The sequence below is a fragment of the Carcharodon carcharias genome, chromosome 9 (genome assembly GCF_017639515.1).
Source record: "Carcharodon carcharias isolate sCarCar2 chromosome 9, sCarCar2.pri, whole genome shotgun sequence".
Lineage (NCBI taxonomy): Eukaryota > Metazoa > Chordata > Chondrichthyes > Lamniformes > Lamnidae > Carcharodon > Carcharodon carcharias.
In genome coordinates, this window is record NC_054475.1 from 6,079,825 (window position 1) to 6,102,739 (window position 22,915).

The 22,915-nt window shown below is 42.0% G+C and overlaps 1 protein-coding gene across 7 annotated transcripts in view; it reads left to right on the plus strand.

The window, feature by feature from the left end:
- The window catches only part of LOC121282105 (AMP deaminase 2-like), a 153,571-nt gene that overhangs the window by 118,582 nt on the left and 12,074 nt on the right, over nucleotides 1-22,915 (plus strand). For all 7 annotated transcript variants that reach the window (XM_041195575.1, XM_041195572.1, XM_041195573.1 and 4 more), the window contains 7 exons: nucleotides 7,030-7,161; nucleotides 9,016-9,179; nucleotides 10,338-10,464; nucleotides 11,469-11,632; nucleotides 13,131-13,251; nucleotides 14,748-14,921; nucleotides 17,987-18,097. In XM_041195575.1, coding sequence (XP_041051509.1) covers nucleotides 7,030-7,161; nucleotides 9,016-9,179; nucleotides 10,338-10,464; nucleotides 11,469-11,632; nucleotides 13,131-13,251; nucleotides 14,748-14,921; nucleotides 17,987-18,097 — 993 coding nt within the window. The remainder of the gene's footprint in view (nucleotides 1-7,029; nucleotides 7,162-9,015; nucleotides 9,180-10,337; nucleotides 10,465-11,468; nucleotides 11,633-13,130; nucleotides 13,252-14,747; nucleotides 14,922-17,986; nucleotides 18,098-22,915) is intronic.

Sequence of the window (22,915 nt, forward strand, 5' to 3'; positions counted from 1 at the left end):
TCACCATAGTCCAAGAGGACCATAGGCTGCTCTCTCATTAGTTTAACCTCAGGCGAGGGGCAAGGTTGAAAAGTTGGGGCCGTCATGGTTGACCTCAGCCGGTACGGGAATTGAACCCGCACAGTTGGCGTCACTCTGCACCACAAACCAGCCGTCCAGCCAACTGAGCTAACTGACCCCCAACTTAATAGCAACCCCAGTATCTGCTCTATTGTGTGAATTTGCCTTTTTTTTTAAAACTCGTGATTATCTAATTTTGCCCCCCCAGGGCTATCGTCCCATCATTATAATGTCAAACTCTGTTACAAGTTCCCACAAGATTGTCATTCCAATTATAGCTGAAGAGTTTTTAGGGGCACTCAGGGGATTTCTAAAGGCAACATAATCCGTAATGCTCTCATGTATATCTGCTGCAAAGCGAAATGCATTGGAACAGGGATACTAATACATTTGGAGAGCAGTGATTGCACAGGGGGACACAAGGGACCAAATGAGAAGGAATTAACAAACCATGAAGAAATGTACAAGGGATCAAGGAAGAGGCATCTAACAAAACAGTGAAGACATTGAGATGAAAATGTTCTTCAGTATAGGCAAAAAAATGTTTATTTGTACAGTGGCATAGATGTGCTTCAGGCCCTTATGATTTTGATAAGCCTCCCTTCCCTGTTTGTAAAGTAATTAGTGCTAAAATATTGAGCTCTATGAATACCTCATGCTGACTTGCCATTTATTTTGTGCATGAATGATCAGTGGTTCTGCTGGAGTGTCTGCTGATTGTTGACATTGTAAAAGCTGCTGTCAGTCAGATTCTGCCTCCTTTGTTATGGCGAACAGTGAGCAACAGCGAATGCTATTAGCTATTATCATTGCTCCTTATATTAGATGAAGCCATTTTATGCGCCTTTTTAAGTTGGTGGAATTTCCTCCTATGACGAAAAGTGTGATGGGAATAAATGCTACTTAAGAGTTCCATTGAAGGTTATAAAGGTTGAAATAATAAATTTGGGATAAAAGTTTTGCTTAAGTAATATATGTAGATTTTCTTGTTACCAGGATAGACTTGACTCTGACAGGAATTGGTAAGATGCTGTATCCCACTGGTAACTGAGGTTGGGACTGAAGTTAATAAATCACAATGCCTGGTAACTTCTCCATCTTTATTTCTGGATATTAAATACTGGTGATGGGAAGAAAATAATGGTGAATATTATATTTCATGAATGGGTGCAGCTGAGATTCAAAAAATCTCATCCTTGTTGATATTTCAGGAGTAAGGAAGTTTTACTGCAGGAAAGATATACTTGCCATAGAGGGAGTGCAACAGAGGTTCATTTGGGTAATCCTGGGATAGTGGGATTGAATTATGAGGAAAGGTTGAGTAGGCCGGGCCTGTATTCTCCAGAGTTTTGAAGAATTAGAGGTGATCTCATTGAAACTTACAAAATTCTTACAAGGCGAGATGGTAGATGTGGGTTGGATGTTTCCCCTGGCTGGTGAGCCTAGAACCAGGGGTCGCAGTTTCAGAATAAGGGGCAGGCCATTTAAGACTGAAATGAGGAATTTCTTCACTCAGTGCGGGGTGAATCTTTGGAATTCCCTACCCCGAGGGCTGTGGAAGCACAATTTTTGAGCATATTCAAGACAGAAATCAATAGATTTCTGGAGCCTCATGGCATCAAGGGATATGGGGATAGTAAGCAAAAGTGGTGTAGCAGTAAATTATTAGCCATGATCTGTTTGAATAGCAGAGCAGGTTCGATGGCCTACTCCTGCCCCTATTTCCAACGTTCCTATCTTAAGCAGGCAGAGACGCTTAGAAAAACCTGGGCCAGGATTTTGCCCTCACCGAGCAGGCGTGAGTGGGAGGGGTCGGGTAGCTGACGGCCACCCGTGATTGGGTCACGACCACAATTTCGCACTGGCAGGTCAGTTAAGGCCTACGCAGGTTAACACACGTGCTTCAGCGCTGCCTATGTGGTGGGGGGAAGGTGAACGCAGAAGTTTGCGCGTGCACGTAGGTGTGTGCAGGAAAAGCTCCCTGAGGCACACAGCTGCCTCGGAGATGGAGATTTTTGAAAATAAAAAGGAAAGCTTTTAAAAGTGTTTAAAAAATGTCCCCTCATGTGACAGTCACAGCAGGGATATGTTATGAATGAACTTTAAACATTTTTACTTAATTTTTATTTGTTGTGGGAAACCTCATCCCGGCTGTGGATGAGGGTTTCCAACAACAAATAAAAATTAAATTAAAATGTTTAAAGCTTAAAAGTTCATTCATAACATATCCCTGCTGTGACTGTCACATGAGGGGTCATTTTTTTTTTGTGGATGAGGTTTCCTAAAAAATCGAAAGGCCACTTGATCTTTTCGCCTGCCAGCAAAAAATTGAACTTAATTATTACTTTAATCGCCTTAATAGGCCATTTAATTGTCGGAGGGCTCGCTGCTGACCAAAATGTCGTGCGAGTGCATAATGATGTCGGGACGCTCACCCGATACCACCACGTGTCATTTTATGCTGGTTTGGGTTGGACACGCCTGCCCAACGAGCGGAAAGTTCTGCCCTTGGAAGAGAAAAAGGGAGATGACTGAATATGGATTCCAGGGTTAAATAAAAACCCTTGGTGCCAGAACACCACATGGGGCAGCAGAGAAGATGTAACTAAAAATATCATTATTATTATTATTTCTGTGACTTGATATTTTGATGAACTGGGTAAGAATAGCAGGAAGTGAAATTTCCCGACAACTTCCAAGTTGATACGTCTACCAATTGTTAATTAAAATTGATGAAAACTAGTGGAGATCGTTTTAAAAATCTGGGAATTTGGGGTAATGTGTTTAAAAACTAAAATTAACTCATACAAATATTGTATGAAATGTAATATAATCGAGCTATTTCACAGATAAGTAAATGAGTATTACCAGCTGACAATAAGAGTGTGAGTAAGCTTTCTGACCCCACAAACCTGCTGAATCATTAAATAAGATCATGGTTAATATATTGCCTCAACTTCAATTTCGTGACCTATCGCCGTATCCCGTGATTATCATAATGTCCAAAAATCTTCAGTCTCAGTCTTGAATATACTCAATGAATGAACAGTCACAGTCCTTTGGGGTAGAGAATTCTAAAGATTTACAACCCTCTAAGTGAAGAAATTTCTCCTCATTTCAGTCCTAAATGGTTGCCTCCCTATCATGAGACCAGGATCCCTAGTTGTCGGCTTTCCAGCCAGAAAAACACCCCCTCAGCATCTACCCTGTCAAGCCCTCTCAGAATTTTATACATTTCAATTAAATCAGTTCACATTTTTCTAAACTCAGAGAATATAGATCCATTCTGCTTGATCTTTTCTCAGAGGACAATACTTTCGAGCCAGGAATCAGTCCAATAAAGCTTTGCTGCTCCTCCTTTAAGGCATGTGTATCCTCCTTTAGCTAAGGAGACCCAGAACTGCGCACAGTACTCCAAGGTGTGTGTTCTTACCAAAGCCCAATATAATTGCAGCAGAACTTACCCTTATTGCAAGGATGTTGGAGTAACATATCATTTGTTTTCCTATATGCTTGCTATACCTGCATTAAACTTTGTGATTCATGAACAAGGACCCCAAATCCTTCTGAAAACCAACATTTATGAGTCTCTCTTTTAAAAAAATAATTTTTTTTTAAATTCTTTTTACCAAAGTGGACAATTTCACATTTCTCCATATTATACACTGGGCTGAATTTTTCCATCGGCAACAAGGGGGTGGGGCCCGCTCACCGACATGAAAATGATGCGGGATGACCTTGGGGGGGAATCCCCGATGTCATCCCGCCCCATTTAAATCTTCAGGAAAGCGGGGGCACAGCGCGATCAGCTGTCCACCCGCTGACCTGTCAATGGCCAATTGAGGCCATTGACAGGATAATTAAAACAATTAAAGGACCTGCCCGTCCAACCTTAAGGTTAGTGGGCAGGCCAGGAGCCCTGGCGGGGAATAGAAAAAACATGAAACCTCTTCCAGCAGCCGGATGAGATTTTATGTTGGTTTTAAAAAAGTTTATTAAAGTTTTTGTGCAATTTATTAACATGTCCTATCTCGTGTGACATTGTCATATGAGGGGGACATGTTAATGATTTTTTTATTTTTCTATTTTTAAAGTTTGAAAACCTTTCAGCGATCTCCCTGAGGCAGCACTTTGCCTCAGGGAGATGTGCACTCTTTGACACGCACATGCACTAAAGAGCGCACTCTCGCATTTGGGGAATCTACCCCCACCCCTGCCATAGCGCTTCCTGGCAGGCATCACGCTGGGCGGACCTTAATTGGCGGCATGGTCCGCTTCTCCAGCGGGGATCGGCTCCCTGCCCGCCGGAGATTGGGCCGGGGCCCACCCACCCGATAGGCAAAAAATTCAGCCCTCTATCTGCAATCTTCTTACTCATCCAGTTAGTCTGTGCAGCCTCTTTTTCCTTCTCACAGCTTACGTTCCATCTCTCAGCAAACATTGATGAAGGGATCAAGTGTACCATATCTAAATCATTAACCTATTTTGTAACATTGTCTCCTGCCAATGCAAGATGGCTACACAATACCTGTCTGCACATGCACACTTGCCGCGCATGCACACTCGGCTGCACATGCGCAGAAAGTAATGATGCAATTTGCAGGAGAGACAGTGCTGTTTGGATCTTATTTCACCCAGCTTCTGAGCCCTATGGCAGGCAGGCAGCCAGGGTGCAGCCTCCCTGCAGTTTCCGGGGATCGGGATGGGAGGGAGCGCAGGCTTCTGATCCACCCAGTGATGGCCGCAATTCTGGATTACAACGTCCATATCCCACGTTTGCAGTCCCACCGTGGGTGGGTAGTCGGGACATGGCCTCCCCACAGTTTCTGAATCCCCGCTCCAGTTCCCCTTCCCTTTAACCCAGGCCTGTCACTGGGAAGAAATCCCGGAGCTACAAATATGGGTTATGAAGGTTGTAATCCAGAATTGTGGCTGTCACCAGGTTGATCAGGAGCTTTCCTTCCCTCCCATCCTGATCCCCAGCTCCATTCTGCCCCACCGACTCGAGAAGGTGTGGCTTTTTAAATTATTGTCTTTAATGACTGTCTGATAAGCACCTCTGTTCCTGGCCGCTTTCTACTCCGCTGCTCACATTGACGTCAAGGAGTAAAACTGTGCATGCCCGGCGTTGGCAGCAAATACAGCCATTTATAAATAGCTGAGTCCTGAGTGCCAATCCTTGTGGCTATTTATTCTTACTTTATTTTCTGTCCATTTATGAATCCTCGATCCTTGCTAACACACTCCCCTAATCATGAACCCTAATCTCATGAAACAATCTCTTGTGTGGCACCTTATTCAATACCTTTTGAAAATACAAATATATTACAGCCACTGGTTCTGCCCTTACCTACCCTGCTAGGTACACCCTCCAAAAAAAATTCTGATATGCCAAACACCATTTCCCTTTCATAGAACTATGTTAACTCTGCCTAATCATAACTATGATTTTCTAAGTTACCATGTTGTTGTCCCTAATCACAGATTCTAGCACTCCTGCTTCTACCAAAGTTAGACTAAATGGTCTAAAGTTCCTTTTTTTGATCTCCCCATTTTCTTGGCTGCATTTGCTACATTCTAATCTGTGGGGACTGTTCTAGAATTTAAGGAATTATGGAAAATCAAAATGAATGTGTCCATAATTTCTGCAGCTGCAGCTTTTAAAACCATGAACCTGATGGGCTACAACCTAAGGAATTTGCCAGCTCATAGTCGTATTCATTTCTCTTGTACTTTTTACTAATATTAGTGGCTTTAGACCCTTGGGGCAGAATTTTCTGCCTGTTGGGTGGGACGGTTGGGGGTGGGCGTGGAGTCGATTGGCTGTGCGCTGCCATTTTAACGTGGGCGGGCCAATTAAAGCCTGCCCAGCGTGACGTATGGCCAGTAGTGCTGAGCCCTGCTGTGCAGGTGGGGGGAGGAGGGAGAATTGGGGCCTGCGCTCTTTCGTGCATAGCACAGAAATCTCCCTGGGGCAGCTCCGTTCCTCGGGGAGATTAAGTTCATATTGAAATATTTTATTAAAGGAAGGTAAAAATTATTTGGAAATGTCCCTTCATGTGACAGTGTCACATGAGCTGGCACATGTTTACGAATTTGCCAAAAATATTTAGTCATTTAATAAAACCTTCAGGAAACCTCATCCCACCCATGGATGAGGTTTCCTGAAAAACGCGAAGGCCGCTTGGGCTCTTCGCCTGCCTACCAACCTTAAGGTTGGAAGGGCAGCATTGACAATTTCTTTAATTGGTTTGTCAGTCTCAACAGTCCTTTGACCTTCAGCGGGCGCACAGCTGCCTGGTGTGCGCCCGCCGAACAGAAGATCTGAATGACACGCAATGACATCGGTACGCACGGCCAACATCACCATGTGTCATTTTATGCATTGGCATGCTGGGCCCACCCATGCACGCCAACGTGAAAATTCTGGCCTTGGTGTTCCCCACTGTTTCCAGTATGGTTTTTTTTGTCATCTGTTGTGAAAATTGGGACAAATTTGGAGTGAATTAAAATTTCTCCCAACATCTTTTGCAATCTCTTGAACATACACAAAAAACCATGAAATTAAACCCAAGAGACAAAGTCAGTTCTTTTGTCTCGTGGTGAAGTTCCACTGGGGCCACACCACAGACTTAAGTTTAGACAATTTCTTTGTTTCTGAACTCTTTGGCTATCTGCTTGTGGTTTCTGGCCAGGCTGCACACTTTCTTAGTTGACAAATCAGGCCAATCTCCTTGGCACTCCTGAACTGCCCACAGGAAACAATCAGTGATGATTACTCCATTGCTAATTATCTGTATTCTTTCCTTCCATGGGGTGCAGTGTGAACAAATTTGACTCGTAGTTAATGCAATTGAGGTAGGAAACTGTATGGACAGATGAGGAGGAGGGCGGGTGATTGATATCTATATCGCGCCCTTGCTAAAAGGTCAGAGTTTTGACTTCCTAAATATTGATTTTCTGTTCTAGGATCGAAATACCTTTCATCGATTTGATAAATTCAATGCTAAGTACAACCCAATTGGTGAATCGATTCTTCGTGAGATTTTCATCAAGACCGATAATTACATTGAAGGCAAATATTTTGGTCACATTATAAAGGTTAGAGTTGCAGAGACTTTAAAGATTGTGGAAGTTTTGCAGATTATGCTTTCTTTTCCATGTTTAGTTTAATACTTTTTCCCTTTGTTAAATATAAGTATTAACTGCATCCCTTTGATCTAGGTATGTTGCACACTATCTATGATGGATGTGGACAACCCATTGGTTTTCTCTCTCCCCAGCTGTACAGAATAACTTTCCTCATTGAGGTGCTTCTTTTGACAGAGGTTGAGATCAGGAAGTTAATGCATGGATAGTCCCATGGCAAACCATTGCCTTGCCTCGTGTGGTGTAATGTATTTGGCTCCACCACTTATATTTTCTATTGAAATTAAAAACATGGCTATCATGTCATAAATGACCTGAAATGCCATAGTGATCTCGAGGAAACTACTTCCATATTCTCTTTGAACAGGGAGGTGTCGAATCTCAATGTGTATGCTTAACAGAAATGTCAATGATGTGAAATGACAAATGTGTAATTTAAACAAAAAATGAAGATGGACAGGATAACTTGTTTACCCACAAATATTCCTTGCATATTATTCTTTAGACAATTTCCAAAAAATGTGTTTTCAATTTTATATGTTAAATGAAGAGTGACAAAGTATGCTCAACTTGTATCCACTCCTGCTTCATGTTTGCACAAAATGATGCACCGTTTTGAAAAAGGGCTCCCCCATAAGAAAAATAAACATACTTGGCCAAAATATTGGTTCTTTGAGTCAGTTACTGCCCTTGCTTGGGGAATCAGAGAGTACAATTCCACATGGAATTGAGACATTTCTTTCTCAAAAGAAATAGAGAAGGTAGAGCATTACAAACAGTTCACCTGTGCCATCTAATGGCATTGGAAGAGACCTGGGTGCTCAATGTCAGATTAACCTCTTGTTTATTGAGTCATGCAAATGTGTTCAAGCTTTTGTATTTGTGGGCCATATAACCATATACCATGTAGTCTTTGACCCACATATGAAGATTAAATCCATGCCCATGTTAAATGTCATGCAATTTAAATTGTTGAGTTTAACAGATCTTGGTACTCTGATTTTGGATTGATCCCCTAGTGGGGCAACACCATTAAAATCAGCCCTTTCTGAACTTCAAGGCCCTCTGATTCAAACAGCACAAACCAATAAATGTGCAATTGAAATTTTATTGATTGCCAAAGCATTATGTCCACATCCTGAAAATCCCTCTCTAACAACGCAGTTGGAGTCCCTACACCGCATGAACTGCAATTAGGGATGGACAATAAAAGCTGGCCTTGTCTACAATATTCACATTCAAAGGAAAGTTTTTTTTTAAAAAACTGGGCATTTGAAATAAAACTAGAAAATGCTGGAAATGCTCAAAGTCAGGCAACATCTGTAAAGCAAGAAACAGCCAAAGTTAATGTTTTCAGGTTGATGACCTTTCATCAGAATTTAAAACAATTGAGATATGGAGAGTACTGTTTCTCATTTATTTGACACCTTATGTTGTATTGTATGAAAGGTATGTAAAGGTAAAACTGCAACAATAGTTATACAGTGCATCATAACACCTAAATTGCTGTGCCATGAAATAGGTTTCTTGATAATCTTCTATGCTCAACCTTGATTTCAGCTGTGTCACTGTGGAACATCCTTGCGTGGAGGTCAGACACAAGGAGGGAGGGAAAAGTTAAGGGAGAGCAGCCACCCAGTAAGATGACATCTTATACTGGTATCAGTGCAGCCTGAGTGTGGATTGTCTGAGCTGGTCGGTTATACTAGATACTCTAGAAAAAGGAAAGGGAAGAAAGCCATCTGCTTTGAAAAATATTTATAATTGTCACAAGACAGTCACCAGTTCTTTCCTTGTACCTCATAGGAAGTGATGGAAGATCTTGAAGAAAGTAAGTACCAGAATGCGGAGCTGCGCTTGTCTATATATGGTCGTTCCCGGGATGAATGGGATCGACTGGCAAAGTGGGCAGTGAAACACAGAGTCTACTCCAACAATGTGTGCTGGCTGGTGCAGGTACCACGGCTTTTGTAAGTATTATCATGTGCTGTGAAGCTGCAAATTACTTAAACTCCAGATTATCTTTTATCTTGGGCAGAATTTTACGTCCCGTGGGCACGCACCCTACCCAATCGGGCATAAAATCGTGCTATGTTTCACTCAGTGGGCGCGCGCAGCAGTTGTAATCACACCCACCGACTATTAAGCCCATTAATGGCACAATTGAACATGATTTTGCGTGGCCTGTCCAACCTTACGGTTGGCGGATGGGCCAGTGGGTCAGGCGGCCATTACGTTTTTCAGGAAACTCCATCCAAGGGTGGGATGAAATCTCTGTTTGGCAATAAAATAAAAATAAGTATCTGGGGACAGCATTTTTATGAGGAATGCTTTCTGGTGCTTGATTGTGCGACATGGACATTTTTACCAGCTTTTCTATGCTTTATTTTATCATTTGCAGATCTGCAGCTCCTTGAGGCAGCTGCCAGCCTTCAGGAAGCTCTCTCGCTGTGCTCATCCATGCCTGCGGTGACGTCTTTGTCCACCTTCTTCCTGTCCCCACCCTGGCAGCGCTGAGCTTCTCAGCGCACGTTTCATGCTGGCTGGCCATTAATTGGCCAGTCAGCGTGAAATCGCGGTCGGGGGCCCCTTTCCCAACCACTCCCAGGCCCGGTGATCACACGTGCCCGATGAGGGAAAAATTCAGGCCCTTCAGTAAAGGCAAAGCCCAAACCTGATGGGGGTGAAATTGGAGGTGGGAGGTGGCGCAAAGCATTTTAATAACATTATGTGACATACCTGATATTCAGCTCTGTCCTCAGTTGTGTACACTGTTTTTGTTTGGACTTATTAGTTTATTGATTTACTACAGTCTGCATGCTTTAATGCAAAGCAAACCGGATGAACCCTGAAGAGCAAATCGATCTATTATTTCAAATTCCCATTGTGGTTTTCAAAACTAATAATGTGTAAACTATTTATTACATGATCTTGGATATCATCCAGTTTTAAAAATTGCTGTACATGTTTCAGCACAAGGGACTTTTTAATAATATAGTTTAGAACCATTAATAAGCATTTGATTATGCAAAACTCTTAAGTAAACCTTTCAGGATTTGTTGAGATAATGGATGCTGTAGAATCACTATAGGAATGAGTTATTCAACTTCATATTGAATTGCTTTCAGTGATGTCTTCCGCACAAAGAAACAGCTGAGCAACTTCCAGGACATGTTGGAGAACATTTTTATTCCCATCTTTGAAGCGACAATTAATCCCCGCGATCACCCAGAACTTCACCTGTTCCTTCAGCACGTGAGTATACTGAATATGTCAGTGGGAGGAGGGTGACATAGTGCAAATGGCTCTTGGCTCCAGAATGGAAGCCACAGCTTGTGCTACTTGACAATGACTGAGGCAGGGAATTGTAATACAGAACCTGGATTTCACTCATTGGTATTATGTTTGCTACTTTGCACCAGTCTGTGACATCTTCTCCAGAAAAAAATTTGTCGCTTCAGTTTGAGTTGTGACACAAAACATTATTATCATTGTTTTACATTTTAAAGTTCTAAAATTCTGTCTTTTTATATTTTGATTCTATTTGCTTAGTAAAAATTAAGTATACAGGATTCTGTTACAAGAGAGAGACATACTACAGGTCCTGATAATGTTGATAAATAATTCTCACTCCTCTTAAGAGCTACTTGAATCTGTGTTGCATGCTGTCAGTCACTTTGATCAGGCTGCTCTGCTAATGTTTAGTTCATGTTATATAAACAGCTGCTAAATATTAGGGAGCAAAGTTCAAGGAAGATTCAGCTTTGAGGATAGTTTGTTCCCCTTTAACTATCAATGGGGAAATTAACATGCAATTCTGTGCCCTTAGCAGAATATGAGTTGAACATTTTTGGGATGGACCTTGAGTGCCTTCATCTGTAGATGTTATAATGGATTTTATTTTAAAAACCTAATTTATAATATTGGATTTTTAGTTTCTCTGCCCTTGTATGTTATTCCTTATCAGATAGACAGAGTTCAAAGTCTTTCACTGCTGCTGTATTCACGGTTTCAATGTGGCCAAGGGCAGCTCTCACTACAATTTCTAAATTCCCCTCATAGCGAAGCACTGAGATTACCTTGGTGCACTCCCCTGTGGCTATGCCCGTGATCAGCAAAATTAAGTGATAAATTGACAGACGTAAAGCTGTCTTGCAGTGTGCTGGAGAACTCCCTGTGCTGCCATCATCTTTACTAGCTTTTAAAGAGAATGACTTGGAAGAAGGTATATAATGAATGGGATTGTCTTGCTTTTACAGGTTGTGGGCTTTGATAGTGTTGATGATGAGTCCAAACCAGAACACCACATCTTTAATGCAGATTGCCAATTACCCGTGAATTGGACAGAAGACGATAACCCACCATATGCCTATTACCTTTACTACATGTATGCTAACATGACGGTCTTGAATCATCTCCGCAAGTATGGGCTTGATTCCAAATTACTTTTGTAGCTTAACATTCTTGAGATACTTAAAGGTAAAGGGAATCATCTTTATAGTACTCCATACAATTTATAATATGCTTCTCAGAACAAATAAACTTGATGATGGATGTAACTCTTCTGGCTCTGAGAAACGCTCGTTACATTGAATCCCGATCAGGATCTTTCCTCCTTTTGCATGTCGACCCTGCAGCTCTAAAATAATTTTAAAAATACACTTCACTCACTACCAACTGCAACTGACCCATGAAATTTTCTCGCAATTATCTACCTTTCATAAAGTGTACTTTTTTTTTCCCCTGAAGAATAAACCAACATGCTTTGATATTTGTGTAGATGGAAAGGGAAGTCTTTTCAGACATATATTACCCTTGATTTTCCTTTTTAATTTGCGCTTTTGGTAGAATTTCACTTAAATCAAAATTTGACTCCACTATGGTCAACAAAAATAAAAGCAAATGCAGCAATGCAGATCTGATTTTCAGCTCCGGTTTCATTAATTGAGATATAGCCACTTAGTGAATTGATAGCCATCTTTTTTGAAAAAGCAAATCTTACAAGCACTTAGAGGCAGAGGTTCATATTGTGCACCTCAAATTTATTGGTAAAGTTATATAATTCCTTAGTTATCAGTCACCTGATCCAGTAGTGTTAGTTTGGGCTAGAGCTGTGTTCAGTGCAAATTAGCAAAAATAGGACAGCAGCATTGTTTGGGGATTTGCATCGAGTTTTATGGCATAGAAAAGAGCCATTTCAGCCCAACAGCTCAATGCTGCTGTTTTTGCTCCGTATGAACCACCAAGGAACATTAGGAACAGTATAAAAGTTAGAGTTAGGCTTTTTGGAAGTAAAATTAGGAAACACTTCCACACACAAGGGGTGGTACAAGTTTGGAACTTGTAGGCCATGTAGCCCCTTGAACTTGTTTTGCCATTCAAGTTAGATCATGGCTGTTTTATGACCTAATTCCATTTACCTGCCTTGCTCCATATCCCTTAGTACCTTTGATAAACAAAAATCTTATCAATCTCAGTTGAAAAATTAACTATTGATTTAGAATTAATTGTTCGTGCGGAAAGAGTTCCAAATTTGTACCACCCCTTGTGTGTGGAAGTGTTTCCTAATTTTACTTCCAAAAAGCCTAACTCTAACTTTTATACTGTGCTTCCCCAGTCATAGACTCTCCAGCCACCAGAAATAGTTCTCTCTCCATCCTTTCTGGCATCCTTAATACCATTACCAGGGGTATTATACCTTTAAAACCTTTGAAAACTTCAATCAAGCCATCGCTTAATTTTCTGAATTCCCTTGTTTGTGTAATTGTTCTTTGTAGTTTAACCCTTGAAGTCCAGGCACCATTCTGGTAAATCTATGATGCACCCACTTCAAGGCCAATAATGAGAGATATGTTCAATGTGTGAATTTTGGAAGTATATTAGAACAGAGCTGTGATCATTGTTGCTATTTCCTTTTCCAGGAAGAGGGGATTCAATACATTTGTTTTACGGCCACATTGTGGAGAGGCTGGGCCTATCCACCATCTCATATCTGGATTCATGCTTTCTCAGAATATTTCCCATGGTCTTCTGCTCCGAAAGGTAGGAACAAAAACACCACTTGAGATTTATCTGTAAGGTCTTTTGAAAAGACATCACATTTGAACTGCAAAGCTTGGTTTTACATAAGATATCTTTTCTAAGTGCAGCTGACGGACATATCATAGAAGTTACAAACATAGATCAACAGCTGAATCCTCTTATGCACTTTGATGTGGTGATATGCTCAGCATCTTCTCATGTTGTATACATGTGATCATGAACTCACCAGATGCAAAAGTTATGTAAAGCAATGTGTTGGAGCATGCTAATGTTATGCAACTGTTCAAGACTTGAAAATATGCTTCTGTTGCTGCTCTTATCAGTGTATCAAGTCCTTGGCCTCTCTGTGTGTTACAGATTTGTATAGTGCCTCTGAATTAGGGAGGGCAAATTAACAGGCTAAGGCCTGTTAATTCCAGTGCTGTAAATCCTACCAGGCAGCACCTGGATAAGGATAAGATGAAGCTCATATGATGTCCTCTTTTGGAAAGACTGATGACGTTCTGTCTGAGCTCAGTTGTTATCAGGATTCTTGGCTTTTAAAATTGACCATTTTAGCATGACACAATCAACACCCCCAGGAGAGGAGGACTGGGGAGAGAATTGGATGAACTAGAAAAAAAAAACACATCTGTCCAATTTCTGGTCAATGTATTGAAATTTTGGAAAAAATCTTCCAAAGTCATATTGTCCAGAAGTTGCATTAAGTAGCTTATTTCCCTTGGGTTTATTTCCTCTAGCACTCCTCTCACCACCTCCTCCCTTCTGATGCAACAATGGTGTTTCAGTACTTAGCAAAATAAAACATGAGCTGATCTTGCACAATGCACTATAAGCAATCCTTTATCTGATACCTTAGTTATTTGTTTTAAATGTCGTACAAAATAAGGGATAGATTAATTTCCTAAAATGTGTTGAACTTGTTCATTATTAATATATACAGCATAATTTTAACTCTACTTTCATTCTGTATTTTCTCTACTTTCAATATGCAAAACCAAAAATCAAAAAATTGCCACTTTTCTGGTTTGAAACATATTGGCTGAAAAGAATTGGTGACAGTTGTTTAGGATATTGTAGCTTCTGCAGGATATAGATTTGAGCTGAGACGTAAGGGATGAACACTGTGTCTCAGCTGGCTATAAAGGGTACTTTTGCTAATTAGCTTAGGTCCACAGCACAAAACTGACTGCAGTTTGCCATTGATTGGCATTCCCCTTCAGTGAGAACATACAAATAGATGGTTGAGGAATGGAACAATTAGTGATTTTACCATTGAGGTACAGTTAGGAGACTTTTACTCTGTAACTTCCCTGTGCTTGAGAAGTGCTTGATGTGCACATAGAATAATCAGAGTGGAAGAGTTTAATTCTCCTTGCTGGCATTCTTCAAGAAATGTGCTCATTTAGAAAATGTAAAGTTGAAGGACTTCCTGTGAATATGATCTCAAAATGTTGGTGTATTCTGAAATGTTAATTGCTGTGTCTAATTTGTAGGCTCCAGTGCTGCAGTATCTCTACTACCTGGATCAGATTGGAATTGCGATGTCCCCTCTGAGCAACAATAGTCTCTTTCTGAGTTATCATAGAAACCCACTGCCAGAGTATCTGTCCCGAGGCCTAATGGTGTCTCTCTCTACTGATGATCCTCTGCAATTTCACTTTACCAAGGTAAGGCAACCAATTGGAAATAGAAACTACAAAATTCTTTATGCGTAGTAGTCAGCAACTGGTCCTTAGCTTTTATTAAAATTCTTGTATGTGGTGTGGGCAATCCTGGCAAGAGCAGTAGTTATTGCCCATCCCCTAATTGCCCTTGAGAAGGTGGTGGTGAGCTGCCGCCTTAAACTGTTGCAGGCCATGTGATGTAGGTACACCCGCAGTGCTATTAGGAAGGAAATTCCAGGATTTTGACCCAGCGACAGTGAGGGAATGGTGATATAGTTCCGAGGCAGGATGGTGTGTGGCTTGGAGGGGAGCTTGAAGGTGGCAGTGTTCCCATGCATCTGCAGCCCTTGTCCTTCTTGCTGGCAGAGGTTGCGGGTTTGGAAGGTGCTGTTGAATATGCCAACAACCACAGCCATGTTCCTTTGTGCTGGGTATGACTCCAGCTAGTGAAGAATTTTCCCCTGATTCGCATTGACTTCAGTTTTGTTAGGGTCCCTTGATGTCATGCTCAGTCAGATGCTGCCTTGGTGTCAAGGGTAGCCACTCTCACCTCACCTTTTGAGTTCAGCTCTTTTGTCCATGTTTGTACCAAGGCTGTAATGAGGTCAGGAGCTGAGTGGCCCTGGCAGAACCCAAACTGAGCATCAGTGAGCAGGTTATTGCTGAGTAATTGCCATTGATACCACTGTCAATGACATCTTCTATTACTTTGCTGATGATGGAGAGTAGACTGATGGGGTGGAAATTGGCCGGGTTGAATTTCTCCTTTTTGTGTACAGGACATACCTGGACAATTTTCCACATTGCTAGGTAGATACCAGTATTGTAGCTGCACTGGAACACCTTGGCTAGGGGTGCAGCAGGTTCTGGAGCACAAGTCTTCAGTACTATTGCCGGAATATTGTCAGGGCCCACAGCCTTGGCAGTATCCAATGCCTTTAGCCATTTCTTGATATCACGTGGAGTGAATCCAATTCGCTGAAGACTGGCATCTGTGATGCTGGGAGCCTCCAGAGGAAGCCAAAATGAATGATCCACTTGACGCTTCTGGCTGAAGATGGTTGCAAATGCTTCAGCCTTGTCTTTCGCACTGATGTGCTGGGCTTCCTCATCATTGAGGATGTGGGGATATTTGTGGATCCGCCTCCTCTGGTGAGATGTTGTACCGTCCACCTCAATTCACGACTGGATGTGACAGGAATGCAGACTGATTGTTGGTTGCGAGATAGTTTAGCCCTGTCTAATGCATGTTGCTTCCACTGTTAGGCATGCAAGTCTTCCTGTGTTGTAGCTTCACCAAGTTGTCACTTCATTTTTAGATATGCCTGGTTCTGCTCCTGGCATACCCTCTTGCACTCTTCGTTGAGTCCCCCAGGTTAATGATAGTGTGGGGGAAATGCCGTGCCATGAGGTTACAGATTGTGGTTGAGTATAATTCTGCTGCTGGTGGCCCACAGTGCATCATGGATGCCCAGTTTGGAGTTGCTAGATCCATTCGAAGTCTATCCCATTTAGCACAGTGGTAATGCCACACAACGTGATCGAGTGTGTCCTGAATGTGAAGGCAGGACTTCATTTCCACAAGTACTTTCCGGTGGTTGTTCTTACCAATACTGTTATGGACTATACCTGTGGCAGGTAGAATGAGGTCAAGTCAGTTTTTCCCTTGTTGGTTCACTTACAACCTGCTGCGGACCCAGTCTAACAGCTATGTCCTTTAGGACTCAGCCAGCTCGGTAAGTAGTGGTGCTACCGCGCCACTCTTGGTGATGGATATTGAAGTCCCCCACCCAGAATAAATGCTGTTCCCTTGCCACCCTCAGTGCTTCCTCCAATTAGTGTTGAACATGGAGGAGTACTGATTCATCAGCTGAGGGGTCGGTGCAGCGGCGGTAATCAACAGGAAGTTTCCTTGTCCATTTTTGACCTGATGTCATGAGATTTCATGGGGTCTGGAATCAATATTAAGGAGCCCCTGACCAACTCTCTCCTGACTGTACACCACTGTGCCACCACTTCTGGGGGTCTGTCCTACCCGTGGGACAGGGCATAACCACATTTCCTTCTCTAAAGAGCATTAGTGAACCAGATTTTTTTGACAATAGTTTCATGGTCACCATTACTGATACTAGCTTTTAATCCCAGATTTATCAATTGAATTTAAATTCCACTAGCTGCCATGGTGCAATTTGAACTCGCGTCCCCAGAGCATTATTAGTCTAATGACATTACCACTATGCCACTGCCTCCCCACAAATTAACTAGAACAAAGTTTGACTAGAACCAAATGATCATGGTCATTAGCATTAAACAAATGTCAGGGTTAAAAGTTGTAATTAAAAGCATGAGACAGATCACAAAGCCATTTAAAGCTATGGAAGTGTGTCTATTTTTAAAAGCCTGAGATCTGGGAAAATAGGTCATGCATTTACTCCAACCAAATGAGATTTGACTGACCTGTCATTTTGTTTCCATCAGCTTGTTATCAGAAGAGCTAAGCTCCTATGAGTTGCATGGGTCTGGAACTGTTGAGTGTTTTTAGTTTAGAAATTACAGTTATTAAGCCCTGCTTACACCATGGACTATTGTCACTGAGAAGCTTCAGTTTAGTTTCATCCAACTTCCATTGTAAATATTTGGAATTAAACCAAGTCAGTTTAAGTCCAGTTTTAGAAAATTGCTTTGTTTGTATTTGGTTCAAGGTTCATTTAATATCTACATCCACTCTGAATTGACCCATTGTAAGTGACCCAAATCTATTCCTCAGTAATGTACATGTATGTCAGTCTTGATGTAAATCCTGAAATTCAACATTTTGTAATATGCACATTAATTGTGCCTGGAACCAGTCTGCAAGCTGCCCTGATGTGGTGTAAGTAGAACAACTTAAAAGGATTTGCCCCTTCTGTAATTGGTCTTCAGTCCTGCCATTGTGATACAGGAGTCAGTTTTAGAAATACATGTACAGAAGGCTGACACATCATGCCTTTTTGGCGATTTTTGATCTGTTTGTAGATTTGAAATTTGCTGAACTACTTCTGATCTTAATCTTTCCATGTTTTCCCCAGGAGCCACTGATGGAAGAGTACAGCATTGCTGCCCAAGTGTGGAAGCTGAGCTCCTGTGATATGTGCGAGCTGGCACGGAACAGTGTATTAATGAGCGGCTTCTCTCACAAGGTAACTGGCATAGTATGCTGGATTCAAATTTGTTAGGATTTTGTGGAAGTAATTTAGCTATTTTGAATCAGGTGGCAGACATGTCTCAGTGGGTAGCACTCTCACTTGTAGGTTCAAATTCCACCTCATAGACTTGAGCACAAAATCTAGGCTAACACGTCAAAGCAGTATTGAGGTGGGAGGCATAAAAGATCACCTGGCACTGTTTTAAAGAGGAGAAGGGGAGTTCTTCCCCAGTGTCCTAGCCAATATTTATCCCTCAGCCAACATCACTAAATCAGATTATCTAATCATTATTACGTGGCTTTGTGTGGGAAATTTTGTACAAATTGGTGGCCATGCTTCCTTCATTGGTTGTAAAGTTCCATGGGATGTTGTGAGCTTGTGAAAGGCACTATATAAATGTAAGTTCTCCTGTCTGCTTTAGTCACATCAGGAAGATTTGGGATGCAGTCCATAGATGGCACTGGTTGTTGGTTCTGTGATGCCTTGTTGGACAGAGAATTGTGGAGAGAAGAATGGCTAAGGTACCCTAGTGGCTGGCTGCAGACTGAGACTTGAAAGACGATAACTTCCTGACCTGTCAGGGATGGAATTTTGTGGAGACCCTAAGGAACAGATGAGGGAATGCTAATAGTAATGACTAATCACATTTTTAGTTTATTGTTCTGGGAAATGTCAGTCTCTGCAATTAATTGCAGAACTGAACGGTATAGTTCTGGAGTTTGGCCAAGTATTGTGGGAATTGTTGAAAGAACAATAGACTAACCTAAAGCTGCTTTCACCTGGAGACCTTCTTGTTATTAAGGTGAGAACACCTGTTTCCAAGTAAGGGAATTTGGGTTAACAAGAAATATGCCCAGATCTTTGTTAATAACTTCCAAATGCTTGAGTTCTGAAATAAAAACACAATGTTAGTCTTTGTGTATAAATATAATTGACAGGGACCTGCCCTTTTGTTCCAATGCTGGTGGAAGTGCTCTACATTTCTAGCTTTTCCTGTATAAGATACCACACTGTTTTACAAGTCACTGAACCCCATTCAGCAATTAGATGCTGGAAACAGTGATTGCTAACCCAAGAACAGCAGTCAGTCACTTGTTCCATGAACAAGACCATTGAATTAAACAAAGGTCCTCCAGTTCCCTCAAGTGCTCCTGACATCGCACAAGAGGTTTGGGACTGTAATATTCCTCTTGTCCCAGACGATGTTAAATATTTGCAGATTCAGACACTAGTTACTTCCCACTCAAAGTGGGACAGGAGAGAAATTAGAGTTGGGGTTAGGAGAGAGGGGGGGGGGGCGGGGGGAATAGTGACCCAGCTGAAGTGCAGAGAAGTACTTTCACAATGTGCTTGTTGTAATGCTGAGTTTGAGGACTTCTAGACCATCTGTCCCTCTGACCATGGCCAGTCAATGCTAGTTGTCATTCAAATAGGCAGGTGGGATGAGGCTTATATGGGGAGTCACAATAGAGAGAAAATGCATCACTTCACTCTGCAATCTAGCTTGGGTTGTTTTAAATTTTAAATACAACATGTATGTCTTCACATTCTAAAGAGCTATTCCGCATATAGGCAGCACACCATTATCTTGGACACTCCTACTATATTGTTCAGTGAAAGTAGGCAAACTATAATGTATTTGCTTCCATATCAGAACTGCTTACTTTGCAATACATTTGTTTTAACTGATCTTTTTGCATCTGGTAATCCATCCACAAAGTGACTCTAATGAAATTGTTCCTTTAGTGCACCATTCAGTACAGCCTAATCATTGGGAATTAAAATTCATTTTAAAATACCACTGATTTACCTTCTATGATAACATGGTTATGTTAACTGTTGTTCCAATCTTCAGTTTATTTACCTCTTTGTTTTAAATGCCAGATGTCTTCTGGATTCACTTCATAAATTCCTCAGGAAGTGATTCAGTGCTTCACAGAAATTCCAATTCATAATGGCTTCCTGCAAGAAACTGTTGAATTCACAAAGTCTTGTTCACTTACACCATGTGTGTTTCCTTTAAGGAGAGAAAGAATGCATTAAGTTGGAAAGTCAAGATATGCATTTTGAAAAACCTTGAATGCAATCAATTTTTAAAAAAAAAATCTGATCTAGAGGAAAAAATAAGCAGAGCAAAAGGAAAGAGTCAACCTCAACGCTGATGTTGATTATTCCTGGCCATAATGGCCATGTTAAGTGACTGAGGATTATAATGTACAGAAATATTATTAGATCAAAGTGTTTTGAGCTGAAGGGTTCAGAGTGTTAATGGTAGTGTTAAAGATGAAAGAAGGTGCTGCTAGTGGCATAAAGGTAAAGTAGAAGAATTTGTTAATATCAGGACAAGGGTCAGCGCTCTGAAAGCAAAACATCAAAACAAGTGACAGATGGTCCTGTGGGAGGGCAGGGTGTAGGAGAAAGGATAAAAAATAAATAAAATAAATGAACAAATTTTAAAAAAATGTAAAAATAGGATTAAAAAGAGGGTAGGAATGGAGGAGGGGATTCGTGGTCTGAAGTTGTTGAACACAATGTTAAGTCCAGAAGGTTGTAAAGTGCCTAACTGGATGATGAGGTGCTGTTCCTCCAGTTTGCGTTGGGCTTCACTAGAGCATTGCAGCAGGCCAAGGACGGACATGTGGGCATGAGACAGGGTGGAGTGTTGAAATAGCAAGCGACAGGAAGGACTGGGTCATGCTTGTGAACTGAGTGAAGGTGTTGCGCAAAGCGGTCACCCAGTCTGTGTATGGCCTCCCCAGTATAGAGGGGACCACAGTGGGAGCAGCAAATACAGTAGAACAAATTGAAGGAGGTGCAGCTGAAGTACTGCTTCACCCGAAAGGAGTGTTTGGGGCCTTGGATGGTGAGGAAGGAGGAGGGACAGGGTCAGGTATTGCACCTTTAGGGGAAAGCGTGAAAATGATATTGGTGCATAAAAGAATAACAGTGTTTGTTTAAAAAAAAAAGTTTCACCAAAAATACAAAGTGAATGATGTAAGTTACATTGTGACACCCCAATGGGTCATTGTAGCTGATGTCACCATGACAGAATGATGCACATTTAGGAGCCGCCACTGTTCGCTATGGCGTGGGCCTGATATGGGGAAGGGGTGGGTTGGAGGAGTGAAAGGATACAGGGATTGGAGGCAAGGATCATGGCTTGAGTTCTGATGTTTCCTTGGTCCTGCTGGGAAAATCATTTGAGAGCCTCAATCAGTGTCTCTAGCTCAGCAGACTCAGCCATGAGACGGCAGGAGGGAGGAATGGAGCTTTAGGGGAAGAATTTTCCCCCCGCTTGGGGGGGCGGTGGAGTTAAGGAGCAGGCGCGTGTGGGTGTGCCTCCAATTTGTTCCCCTGATCGGCCGCCATTTTAAGTGGGCAGGCCAATTAAGCCCTGCTCAGCGTGACGGCTGCCAGGAAGCGCTATGTGCTCCCTATGCGGGCGGGGGGGGGGTGGTATTTCCTGAGCTGAGAGTGTGCTCTTTCATGCATGCGCACGACAGCACTCATCTCCCTGAGGTTAAGTGCTGCCTCAGGGAGATTGGAGCCAAATTCAAAAATGTGAAATATAGAAAAATAAAATGTCCCTTCATGTGACACTGTCACATGCTGCCAGGGTTAGGAAAATGCAGCTACGAGGAGAGATTGGATAAGTTGGGGTTATTTTCCTTAGAACAAAGAAGGCTGAGAGGTGATTTGATTGAGGTGTACAAAATTATGAGGGGAATAGATAGAGTGGACAGGATAAAGTTGCTTCCCTTGGTGGAGAATTCTAGAACCAGGGGACGTAGTTTCAAGATAAGTGGCAGAAGGTGTAGGGGGAACATGAGGAAGAACTTTTTTAGGCAGAGGGTAGTGGGTGTCTGGAATTCACTGTCCAAGTTGGTGGTAGAGGCAGAAACTTTAAACTCTTTTAAAAAGTACCTAGATCTGCACCTTAAGTGCTGTAAGCTGCAGGGCTATGGGCCGGGTGCAGGAAGGTGGGATTAGAAAGGGCACCTGGGTGTCCTCAGGCTGGTATAGACAAGATGAGCTGAGTGGCCTCCTTCTGTGCTGTAACTTTTCTATGGTTCTATGAGTTGGGACATGTTCATCACTTTTAATTAAACTTTTATTAAATTTTTAAAAACCTACATGAAACCTCATCCCATCCGTGGATGAGGTTTTATACTATTTCTGAAGCCCGGCAGGATTCCCGGTCTACTCGCCAACCTTAAGGTTGGACGGGCAGGCCCTTTAACTACTTCACTTAGTTTTTAAATGGCCTCAATAGGCCATTGATAGGTCGGCGGGCGCACAGCTGATTCGGCTGCGCCCCCACTGACCTGAAAATCAAAATGACGCGGGGTGAGCTCGGGAGTTCCGCCCGGCGTCATTTTACACGTAAGCGAGCAGGCCCTGACACCCACCCCCCGCACCCTGCACCCCACCCCATGCTTGCCTACCTCAATATCCTGCCCTAGGTTTTTATGGAAACACAAAATTAGGTTTTTTGGGTGCCTGGTTTTAGTTAGATATTTCCATAGGGCTAAACCTTTTTTTCTGACTCCTTCCTTCTGAAAATGGTTGTTCCTTAAAGTTGACGTGGATCTGACTGAAGTTGCAGACGTTAGAATTGAGCCTGAGTGGCCATTAATACCTAAACTCAAAAGCTCTGCACCATGAAAACTCAGTTCCTGTAAAGCAGTTGCATTCTTTCTCACTATTCTAAAACTAGTGGCAAAAGTTTTTGTTCCGCAAGCCTCAGACTTGCGGAAATTTACTGGCAAACAGTGGGTGTTTGGTTTGTGAAGAACTTGATAATTATTGGGA